At 54.9% G+C, this 12,446-nt stretch overlaps 1 protein-coding gene across 1 annotated transcript; it reads left to right on the forward strand.

The window, feature by feature from the left end:
* Positions 1-9,102: 9,102 nt before the first annotated feature.
* N0V89_004353 (uncharacterized protein) lies at positions 9,103-10,977 on the forward strand (the record flags this gene model as incomplete). The annotated part of the gene is made up of 4 exons (XM_056213139.1): positions 9,103-9,447; positions 9,508-9,566; positions 10,061-10,632; positions 10,688-10,977. 4 exons carry the CDS (start codon positions 9,103-9,105, stop codon positions 10,975-10,977), a joined length of 1,266 nt encoding a protein of 421 aa, XP_056073447.1.
* Positions 10,978-12,446: the final 1,469 nt, after the last annotated feature.

The raw sequence follows: 12,446 nt of genomic DNA on the forward strand, positions 1-12,446 counted from the left end.
AAAATGGTCTCCTGCTCACACAGACGCAAACCGGTCTAGATATTCTACGGTGTTCCCCACTAGTATATCGGTCTTCCAGATGGCGAATGGTCGTTCCAGGTAGTCGAAAGCTACGATGGGTGGACGGTGCCGGCGATGGTACCTGCGCAGGCTCTGAGAATGGTGATACCAACGGATGCACGCCACTCCGGAAGTCTTCTAGAAGTCTCAGTCTCTACGCAAGATCAGTGGTGCCGCTCGTCGCAGGCCGAATCAGGAGGGCGTACAGAGCAGCAAAAGCAGATAGTCGTGGAACGCTGTCTCCAACACAGTCGGCGCTCGGTAGGGCCCGATTTCCTGGTTGCGCAGACGTAGTGCTACTGCGGCTGTCGTACGGGCTGTGAGAATGATGGTTTTTGGACAAGAGGTTCGACCTGCTGCTACGGCGGTGGTGGGCTTGTCGTCTGTCGGAGGACAATGGCGCTGGGATTGGCTAGTAGCGATGGTCCTGGCGGCTCAGATTCCACGGCACTGGGACTGGGGTCGCCTTCCAAACGGAGCAACGAACGCAGACGACTTGGTGCGGTTGGGGTCCACCACGGAGGCGTCGCGAGATGTGGTGTTGCACGTTGACGATGGTGGAGCCCGTGTGCAGTGGCCCTTTGGGGGTAGACAGACGGTGTATGTGAGGCGCGCGGGCGGCGGCGATCCCTCCTTGTTAAGCTCAGTTCCTGGGCGCCCCAAGGAGCGATGGCGGAGAAGGCTGGACTGTGCTGGGCCAAAGGCTTTGGTCGCAGTGAGCGGGTGGAGTCACGTATATGTAGGCGGGCTAAGGCGTCAGGGTTTGTGGTTCGCGTGGCTTCCTAGCGGGCTGGGGCTTCACCAGGGCATCAAGAGCCTAACCAGGCGATAGGGTTCGTCCGAGCGTTTTGGGGCAATCTGGATCGGGATGGGAGAGGAGGGCGAGAGCAGGCTACAGATGGGCGGTCGACGGCGCTATTCACCGCGCCTGGACGCAACAGGGAAGGGGAAACGAGACACGGGAGAAGCAACGAGGGTGGTGAATAATCAAGCTACCACACCGTTCAGGTGCGAATGAGAGGGCAGACGAGCATGGGGGAGCAACAATGCGGAGCTGGGATCACGGCACCAGCCAGCAGCAGACCCTGTCGCTCGCCCTCTGGTCGGAGTCGCTGGCGTGCGGGACGGCTTGGACCAGGACGGCGCCGGCTGGGCCAGGTCAAAGAGCAGGCGGGCATGGCACCTGGGATGATGGTGCTGGAGGCGCTGAGCTCGGCGGGACTCGCTGATGTCCTGCGTCTAGGTGGTGTTGGGTGGCGATGCGGGCGCTCCTGACCCAGGGTCGCGGCACAGCAACGCGGGCAAGAGAGGAAGCTTTTTGTTTTTCCAAGTACCAAGGACGAGCGACAGGCAGCGCGCAAGGGTCGGGACTGGCGCGTGGTCTGGCCAGCGGGTTCCGTGCACGCCAGCGAGACAAAGGGCTCCGCGCATACAAAGCGCGCGAGGAGCCAACTCGGCGACCTGGGGGCCAGCTCGGGCTGATTGGGCCGGCGCAGCGTGTCGCGAGGGCGCTGGCGTGGAGGCAGCTGCGCAGCGCTTCCCACACGAGCGCGGTGGTGGTGGAATCGACTGTACGGGCTGGGCGCAGGGATGCCGGTGCTTCGGCGACCAATGCGACGGTGCTTCAGGCTGCTCCAGCTGACATGGAGCGCGCTCGTTCAGGTCGGCGGGCTCGCGCTAGCCGAGCACGATGCAGGCCGACACATGACGCTTAGGCGGGAGAGGCTTCAGACGACAATGGAGAGCGCAGTCGATCGACGCACGCCAGGACAAGGACCGGCATGCGTCAGGGACCGCGACGTCCCTTGTGTCGCTCGTCAGGCGCTGGGTATTTTTAGCGCGCCGTCGTGCTCAGTATTGTCTGCGGCACGTGTCGGAGCCAGCGCGGACGGTGCAGCGCGGACTGCAGAAAGCGACGTCCAGGATGACGTCCAGGATGACTTGTCCACGTGGTGGCAGCTGCGGTGGGCTGCCGTGGGCTGCGGTGGACAGCGGCGCCCGGCCCTGGGTGTGTGCGGTGGACGAAGACAGCAGAGAGAGCCAGGACGCGCTCCGGGAGAGACGTGCTGTCGGTACGTCGGAGGACGACGTTTGCATGAGACTTCATTTCCAGCGCGTCGAGAGCACCAGACGTTCGACGCCCGTGTCACGCACCGTCACGCACCGCACGCACCGCAGCTGGTGATACGCGCCCGGCCGCCGCATAAGCGAGCAGGACGACGGCCTCGTCGGTCGTCGCAGAGCCTCTCCGCCGTGCCGAACGCGCTCGCGATGCGGGCCTGCAGCGGCCATCCCTGCGCCCACGAATTGCACCCCCTCTGCCGGAGTCGCGCGCCAGCAGATTGCAGATTGCAGATTGATGACTTCGACCTCGCGTTCGCGTGCAAGCTGCCCGGCTCCGTACGCACGCACCCCGCTCCGCCTGCGCCGTGTCCCCAGCCTGCAGCGACATCTGTCAGGTGCCGTGTACCTCCATCGCTGTCTCTTCCAGACGCATCCCACATCTCATACGTCGGGCTCAAAATCGCGGTACCACTGTCGCCCATCCACCGTCACCGTCACCGCGCCCCGCGCACCGCTGATCGATCTGCATCGCATCCGCCATCCTCGCACGCTCGGCGCCGTCCGCTGGGCTTGCTTTCGGGCTGCCCGTGGGCCCACCCCATTCGTCTGCCACCCCCTGTCGCACCGCGGCTGCACGACTTCGTTCTGACACGGATCGCCTTCTCCCCATCCGCCCCTGGCGCTGTTCGCTGTGGATCCGAACTCCTGATCTCCTCCGCCCGACCAAGCCCGTCCCGTGAGCTTGGGACTCGCAGCAGCCATCCACCGCCAAACTCTACTCGCTGTCCCCGCCGCGGTACGGCGGCCACGTTCAAGCCTCACCTCCCAGCCGCCCGGGTGCCATGCTTGCTTAAATCGCTCCTCCGCCTCCTTGACCCGCCTGCCACCCAACGCTTCTGTTCGTGTCCGTCGTCGCCCGTTTGGTGAGCCCGCCTGGCCTCGACTGCGTTTGGACATGCACCGCAGGGACAGTGCATTTCGAATAACCTTCTGTAAAGGAAATGACGGCCCCTCACCCCACACGTCCTGACATGCAGCTCTGCATCTCGGAACACGTCTCTGTGCGAAGCATGCCGCAATAGGCATCTTCTGCGGCTACTCGTCGAATCAATAGTCCCTCGCAATTTTGAGTTGGCTGGGACTCGCCAAACCCTGCTGCGTGCTCAGCGACAACGCCTTGCAGCGACGCACGTTTAGGCCGCGTACCGCTGCATGGATATCTCGTCGCTTCGCGTCGCCTTCTCTGCCCAGCATCTGGGCCATTATGCTCTAGGCTTTTGCGAAGGCCGTCATCCAGCCTTTTCCTATTGGATCCCGTCCGAGCCTTCGTCACTAATAACACTTTTTCCTGGATATGCTAATCATCGCAAAAGAAAGCCTTGCACACTTCGCATCTTCTTACCCTTTTCCAGCCGACTTGCAATACCACAGCTTGTCGGCCGTACTCAAGGCACTGACTGAATACGCCGTGCAAGCGGCAAGCGCTGGAGCTAGTGTCCTTGGATGACCTGAACCGCATCAATCTCCCTGTGAGACCTGGCCGGTGCGACTCTCCCTCAGACTCGGCATGCAGACTGCGAAAAAGAAGCCGATGCCCTTATTGCGCTGCCGAAACACTGTAAGCCAGACAGGGCTTTCGTTGACATCGAGAGCTAGCAAGTTGCTCATCTCAATTCCCGCGTCTAGGCTAACAATCTACCGCTTCGTTAGCCGGACGCCATCCAAGCCCGCCCCGGAGCTGGTCTGGATCACGCGAATCCGGCAGTGTGGGAGGAACAGGGAAGGCCCCAGATTGTTCAGATGCGCTGGTGAACCGATCTACATACAGACGAGGACGCTATTCATCATCCATTAGGTCCAGCTCCACAGAAATGGTCTGATGATTGCTTCACGACTAACTACCTCATGCGAGACGGTGATTGAACTCACACGAGTTAGGCTGCATTGTTGTGTTGAAGCCGACTGCGCTCGGGAAACAGCAACATTATTTAAGTTCAATAATTAAAAAGGCTGGAACACGACCACAGTGATCAATCCTTGTATACGTCACCAATAAAGATATTGGTCTCGATATCTTCGCCATCGCGAAGGCAGCGCCTCAAACCGTTTGCCTGTCATGTTCGATGTTTGTCACTATCGAGTCTGTTTCCTCGGTCTATTCGCCGCTAGCCCATATCTGAGTGTTGTAAGAATATCTCTCCAAGCACGGTGGACCAATCTCCTCGCATTCCCTTTCGTACCATGCGTCTCGTGTTTCGTTATTGCGAAACACTCACCAATCGCGTGAACACCCGCTTTCAACACTCGCACAGAGAGCGTGTCGTAACGGAGAAGGGAACCGAAGGCTGACTGGTAGTATCTGACCAAACAGTCACGTACAGCGTCACGCCTGGTTCTTCTCCGAGTGCGAATGTCTACGTCTCAGTCGTTCACTCCTTTTCTCAAGGATGAACCACGAAGCCGGCATACATACCATCCAATTCAAAAGCACTATGGTCCAGGACCCACCGCTGACACTGACCTGCGAGCGATCCACACTCCACGCGGATCTGGTGACTTCCACTTCGCCTCTCACGGAGTACACACCGCTTTCGGGATACCATTCTACGCCCATTGCTTTTTGCATCGTCTCAGAGTGACACGAAGCTCGTTGAACAACGATCCACGGTCGTGCTTCGCTCGCAAAGCAGCTCTTCATTTGCCCACCGATTTGTCTGAAGCTAATGATTGATCGCTCTGCAGTACGCTCTCGATCAGGTAATCGGTAGATAGCTTTCAGGGCTTCGGTGTGGTTGGACGCATGCAGCGACTTTGCCTGAACAAATGCCGCCCATCGTATCGACCTCAGTCTGCCTCCGAAGCGCTCAAGCTAATCCATCACATCGCAATCCTGTGCTCTCAGCCCTAGCCGCAGGTAAAGGCGCTATGGTTGATCGGTTCAGGAACGCGCTCGTGGTGCTGTTGGTGCACATACGGCAGCTTGTTCTAATGCTGACTGCACGCGGCTTGCTTACTGCCTTCCCAATCCACCTACACGAGCGTACCGGAATCTCTCAGCACCCTCTCTGTCTTCCACTAACTGGGACCCACCTACCCGTCTGACGCAGCGTACGCGAGGGCGGCTTGGGCATCGCGTGTGACTAGTCCTATCGCCCGGTGCTGGGCGCTTGACCAGGCTGGCCCCAAAGTCGCCTTATTCTTACATCAGAATCCTGCGATGCATGCAATTCCTTTTTGCGATAGTTCCGATTTGGAAGGCGAATAGCCATGAAGTAGGATAAGGCTGGTTGCCCGTTTGTTCTGTCGTGCGGTGGTCTGAAGGCCTTTGGTGTGGGTATGTCAATCCGCTGAGTCGACGCAAATGTTTTGAATCCTGAGCGATAACAACAAGCCAAGTGAAGCAACTGGTGCTCTAAATTTACGGGAAAAACGGCTACCGGGGTACGCTCCACCGCACAGGAGCATACTAAAATGTCCAGAGACTTGAGCGAGCTATGTTGCGCTCATTCAGGGCATACATGAGCACATATTATGCAGCCGTCGTCCCATACAGTTGACACGATTACAACATTACTGATCTACACGCACACCGATGACACACTACGCTGGTTCTATGCCTCTCTGCGCCGGTGAAGTCCGGCTATGCCTGCTAAGGCTGGGCGACCTCGACTCAGCACAAAGAATTTAGTGCAGGATTTCACCGTTGGAGCAGATGACAATGGACCCTTGTATAAACACATACAGCTTGGTCTCTTCACACTAGAAATGAGGACATAGCGACTAAGCTAGCGGAGCTTTCCTCGCAGTGATCAGCCCGGTGTTCTTCCATGTCACAGCATGCCAGTTGCGTCTGCTAAGCCACTGTCATGTCCTATTCCTACGAGTACTATCGTAGAGAAGCTCAGGAACAGGCTTCCGAGCCTACTACGGGATCTCTTCATCATCTCCATGCCGCGCTCACAGTCCAGGGTCAGCCCTCCTTTTCCTTCGCCCTCATTCCGCATACGTTCGAGTCCCGCCATGCACGCCAGAATCTCCCATCGCGTCGTTGCGGACCTGTTGGTGGGAGAACCAAACTTAGAAGGCGTCAGGGTGACCATGTCCACGCGTGGTCGGGAGAAAGAAAGAGAGCCCTCGCAACGGCGCCTAGCCTGGGGTGACGCAATGCACATAAACATGTGTCGTTCTTGCGCACGCAGGGGCTGAGTGCATGTGGCATACCGTTGTGTTGGCGTTGAAAGGCAGCTGGCATAGATTGCGATGGTTTCTTGGATCATAGCCCTAGACAAACACACACATCTATCCCAGCGCTTGTCCTTCAACACTGCGTGAACGGATGTGCCGGCTTCGACTCCGTACAATCACTAGAACTTAGATACGTGTCTTCATGACTTACCTGCTACTCATCGCTTCCTGTGGCACTAGACGGAATCGCACGCGACAGCAAGTCTCATACCCGCACGCGCTTCTCCGCATCGAGCTGTCGTGAACCTGCTTGTCCATAGTTACTCAGCCATCCGTCGTTGGCCCGTAGATGATGATGGCCGACTTGAGCTTGTCTCGCTTTGGTGTAGTGAGTTGGAGGCGATCAAGGGCGTTGGTAGTGTTCTGCACGGTGGGGTTGTTTGTTGACTTGATCGGATAATATCTAGTCACTTCGACCAAGAGTTGTGTGAGTCCGAGAGATCGATATTGGTCTTGAGGATATGGTAGAGCTGAGTGCGCTGCTTCTACTGATGTGTCCTGCAGCTGAGAAGACGAGAGTGTTGCCTCATAGTGATCAGGGTGGGAATGAGACAGGAGTGCAAGTCTTGTCTGAGATCATCTCAGCCATGGGAGATGTGAGACGCGGCATCAACTCCATACGCTAGGTTAATGTATGATTATATGGCCGTCCAGAATAATGGAAATACGACCCTTTAGGAAATGTTTCTTCGTTACTCAAACGGCGGCTTAGTACTCGTTGCCGACTGAATGCGATGCATGTTCGCTCCTACCTCTGAGCTTCTCATGCTCTATTCGCATCTTGCATGCCCTTGATAGGCGCCCTCCTCGCTCTAAAGCATTTCCTTCATACACGTCCAATGCACGAAAGCGATAAGGGCCAAGAAATTGACCTTTACCTGTGACTACCAATTGAGATTACTTTCGAGAACATATTGTCGAGTGATAAAGGGGATATACTCTCTCCGATTAAAAGAATACCAGTAAAACCCTTGCTTGAAGAGTCAACTGGTTTGATCACAACATGGTGTCTGCGCATGTTTAGCGGTGTGATCGCGAGGAAAAGCGAGCATACTTCACGGATAAAGTTGCATAAGTCTCGGGAGATGAGGACATATTGATCTTTTTGAGTCTGCGTATGTTGGGGCTTAAGTGCGTGCACTCAACATCCAGTCGACTTGTTTGAACTGTATCTAACATTTGTTTCTTGCTTTAAACTCTAACAGTCCATACTCCAGCCATCACAATGCATTACTACACCTTCAGATGCAGTTTTAATTGCCTGCCGACAATACGGTTCCGCATAATCTTGCTTACCTACCTCATGTCCTAGTTGCCATGGCCTAGGACGGATTGTTCCCTTCGACGTTCAGCCGCCGCCGCCGTCTCCGATCCTGAACTAACAGCTGCCGGGTTCTGCGCAGCTTTATGTGTGGGGGTCGGTTCTTGACGCGCGGACAGCTCTCGATACGTACCTTTGTGTTGGGAGGGTGAATACTTAATGGCTTCACGGCTGAAGCCGCCGTTGGGATCCTTACCACTGGGCTCTATTCCTTGTCCTCTTTGCTCTTTCGAGCGTTCAAATTGCGTCGTCACGTATGGGTGAAGGGGCCTTGTTCATCTTCGTTTACCATTTCTGGTTGTTCAACGACGAAAGTACCTGACTCATCTTTTTCCACGGTCTGCCATCCTTCGTCGTCGCCCCTCTTCTCATTGCTCTCAACCCCAGTCTTCTTCGTAGCTTCTATGAGGTTTTCGAGCTCGCTTTCCTACACCTGAATCTGCACAACTTTATCAGTAGTAAGTAGTTGTCAGGGCACAACCCGTGATCAAATCATTCCAAACAAGCCGTATGCTCACACCAACACTCACCAAATCTATCCTTCAAACGCATCTCGCACAAACCCCGCGTAACCTCCCACAACCTCATGCCGATCCTGTCCTCTACCACCACATCGATCTCGTGCGCCCTATCCGCCCTATCGGCCCCCTCGCGCGGATCCCTTCGTACAGCCCTACACCGTCGCACAGCTCGTTCCACCTTCCTCTCACCATGGTGCAACATCACTAACCGGGCGCTCCGATTGGTGTCTCAAACGGGCAATGCCTAGCAATAACAATTGTCTAGGGCGTGTCCCGTAGGAGCGGGCGTGTGTCTCACTGACGCTGCGAGAGAGTTGTAACCTGGCGGCTGGGTTGAGATGGCTGAGATGGGCGTACGGGCTGGCGCTGGTGGTGGTCCTGGTGGAAGTGTCACGCTGCTATGGGCGAAAGCGGTGGAACATGCGTGGGTGCTTGGGCGGGTGAGAGGCGTGTGATTCATTTGTGCGATGGCTTGCTGGTTTGTGCGAGATTTATGACATCCCTGCTTCTCAATACAGTGAGGGTGTCGTCGTTGATATTATTGGAAGTGGTCCTTCTAACTACGCGTTATGCAGAGCTCTCGTACATTGCCTGATATCGAGGTCTGTCGGATGTTTTTTTCGTGGAGTCCACTGCACGGTCCTGCACAAAGTCACGATGCAGCCAATGTACGTAAAGTAACGTCGAATAAGGAAGGCCGGAGACATGCATGTACCTAGGCGCTAATAAACTCTCCGGAGCCTCAATCAAAGCTTTCCTGCAGGGCTTCCTCATCCTGGTAGCCTAACTACAAGTATGTCAGCAACCTTCGTATATAAGAACCCAAAATACCCTGAATCAGCTGTGACACAACCGTCCATGACTACCTCTTTGTAGCATATACGCGTCAGCATGAGTGCCGCAGACCTCCTGGACCTTGCTCCCTTCGACGCTTCGAATGCGGGGACCTACAATGCGCTTTGCCACTGTGGTATCGTTCAGTACACGGTGACACTTTCGCCACCGTTAGAGCAGCAGAAAATTGTTGAGTGTAACTGCTCGATTTGTACGAGGAATGGTTATCTGCTTGTGTACCCGCACCGCGAGCACTTCAGGATCACGAACGGGCAGGAGGCGCTTAAGACGTACACTTTTGGGCCAAAGATGAATCTCCATCAGTTTTGTGGTCGTTGTGGGAGCGCTGTATTCTTCGACCCGCAATTGCCGAAGCGCGGGCAGGACATCGATATCATGGGTGTCAATGTTGGTTTTGAACTCCAAAGAGATGTATAGTGTGCTGAAGGGTCACTCACTTAGATTCGAATGTTCAAGGGCATCAAGGTGAAGGACCTTCAGACAATCCCGGTGGATGGGTGGTATGTAATTGGGGACTTTCTTGCTGTGCCTCTAGACGCTGACACTTGTTTGTCGCAGGAACGGTCGGCCGTTTGTAGATTCGGACTATCTGAGATAAAAAGATACAGGTTGACATGCTTTGGATTGGGTTGCGACGGTGATTGGATGATACCCAAGGTCAAAGGCTTCGATAGGAGGGGAAACGCGGTCTATCAACGAGTGTGCGCTGGCGATCCATTAAATGTACTTGTCGTATTTCCGAGGTATTCAATGAACTCCCCTCAAATTTTTAGAACGCTTAGGAAGCGAGACCGAGTGACAATAACCCATGTAAACGAGAGTTCCCAATGCCAAGAATTTCATGCCTCGGTGCATGCGGGCCTCCGTCAAGCTTCAACTTTTCGATCCCCAGCATCCACCGCCGCGGTAAGGCGCGACTACCCATGATGATACGCCCACGCTTTCGCATAAACGCCCTTTACATCATACAGCGAGTTGGTCACCAAAGATGTAGCCCAAAACGATATGCATCCTCGCAGCCTACCACCGCTCCAAGCTCCAGCGCACCAGCTATAAAGCCACGCCGCTCGCGCCTCTTCTACGCGTGGTACGGCCTCGTCCTCTTCGGCGGTGTCTCTGCCGGTCTCACAATCCGCAATTTCGTCAGCCCCTCGCTTCCAGTCCCGGGGAGCCGCGAAGATGAGTTCACGCTCGCCGCACTTAACAAAGACATCGAAGACCTCGATGTGGTGAAATTCATGCGATCACGAATTGAGCCTGTAGACGAATCTTTCCAAGCCAAGGAACAGGATGGATGGGTAGAGCTAGATGTCAAGACACACATCACCGAATCGAAGGACAACGAGGGAAAGCAGACACGCACGATAACGGGGCATGCACTGGCTGGGAGCAAGGGACTGGGCGTACAGAGGGCATTCTGGAATTCAGAGACCAAAGAGTTGGTTGCTGTGGTGTGGATTGGGACGGCGTTGAGCGGGTGGCCCATGATGGCGCACGGTGGAGCGATTGCGACTATCTTTGAGGACTGCATGTCCAGGATGGTCGCAGGGCCTGACGTATCAATTGGTAGGTTGCTCTTGGCTTCGATCAGATTGACGGAGTACTAATAGCTTCTGCGCAGACTCCGTCGCCCAACCGATATCGATGAGCGTCACCTACGCCAAACCCACGTATAGCACGAACTTCTACATCCTGCGCGCCAACTACTCAAGGCCGAATCTTCCTCAGGCTGCGCCACCGCAGGACACAGATCCACAGCCTGCGAAGTCGTGGTTACCGTCGTGGAAGGATCTTACGAAGAAGGAACAGCCAAAAGAGGCAAAGAAGACGGTGGAGATAATTGGGACCCTAGAGAGCACAGAAGGGGAGCTGTGTGTAAGGGTCAAGGGGACATTCCCGGTGTCTGGTTGAAGAATATGGATCGACTACTTGTACAACAATGATACCCAGGCTGTTGAAGCCTTCTGCTCTAGTGTAAGATCTATTGTCCTCGCTGGGGCTGCAGAGATAGCGTTACCCTTGCGAGGAGAACGTTGCCGATTTATACTATACATTGTTACTTCATCATGACGATTGGCTGCATGGCTATATGGTTGAAGATATGTGAAGAGGATATCGTACCATATTTTTCAATTTCTAGATTGGCCAGGAGAAACCCATTGTCGAACTTCCTGAGTCCTCAGCAGGTCGAGATACTTCAGCTACCTGTGTCGCTGCATTTGCGAAGGTCGTTGACAACATTGTGGATGAGGACTTGCTTGAGATCATCCACCGACAGTACAGCGAAGTACTTCAGGTCCCGAGCGCCAGGTACCCAGTCAAAATTGAGCGTTTCGCCAACACCCCTTTTTGGCGTTGTCAGCCGCGGCGCGCATCTTACGCCATATACTCGGTCATCTCAAGGCATGAAGATATGGGTACCTAGATCTGGCATTCTTATGTGATATATCAATCCGAGCTAGGACCTTTTCGAAGGTAGATGGATCCGTGAGATGGAGAAAAATATTTCCTAAGCTAAGTATCATCACAACGGGCAATAGGGTATCCTTGCGAGCATCAAAATGGTATTTTTCCGTTCATATGATGCATGTAATTCAGCTGAGTGGTCCTTCAAGTTCCGGCAGCAACATGCAAAATCGAGGGTCCTGCATGAAACACTGCCCACACTCCGGCTGGAGGGGCATGGCATGCTCTGTTACGGTGACGGCAGCTGTGGCACTGGAGTAGGTCAACTGGACAACAAACAAGGCTGGTGATGCATGGCATGACAAGGGCTGGTGCGGCCGATAGATCAGCGGCCATACCCGGGATGACGGCAGAAGCGACCCCACAGCGACACGCATGACACATTTGCGTGGGCGCATGCATTGAATGCCAGCATAAAGATGCTGACCGCGTTTTCTCGATTTATAAAATAGAAAGAAGGTGTATCAATGCCGAGATAGAAGACGTATCCCACGTTCTAGACCAAGGCTTTCCACAGAAGTAATGAGTGCATAGACGAAGGCCCATCTTGATCGAGGATCCTAAAGTCGCTCACCGCACTTTGTAGGTGCGAAACGGGAGCGTGTAGTTGCGGCAAACGCCATTTCAGGAAGTAATGAATCCAGATGCGATTGCGGATGTCGGCAGCCAAGTGCTCGCAAAACTTGGAGGCGAACATGCCATCCATTACCGGAGGGCTGTATGATGATCGCACGCCAGGATGCGATCCCAAAGACCGGGTTCCAAGGCATCGTCTTGCATCTGCCATGACAGGTTGTCCCAGCGCTAGCTTGGTGTGGCTAGACATCAACTTAGCTCTCGATTGGTTGCATGCAAGTTTGTGCAACCGAAGACATGGCTGCACTGTGAATGTCTTCATGTTCGCATGACGAGCG

Source organism: Didymosphaeria variabile, assembly GCF_027946475.1.
Source record: "Didymosphaeria variabile strain IMI 356815 chromosome Unknown scaffold_3, whole genome shotgun sequence".
Taxonomy (NCBI): Eukaryota; Fungi; Ascomycota; class Dothideomycetes; order Pleosporales; family Didymosphaeriaceae; genus Didymosphaeria; species Didymosphaeria variabile.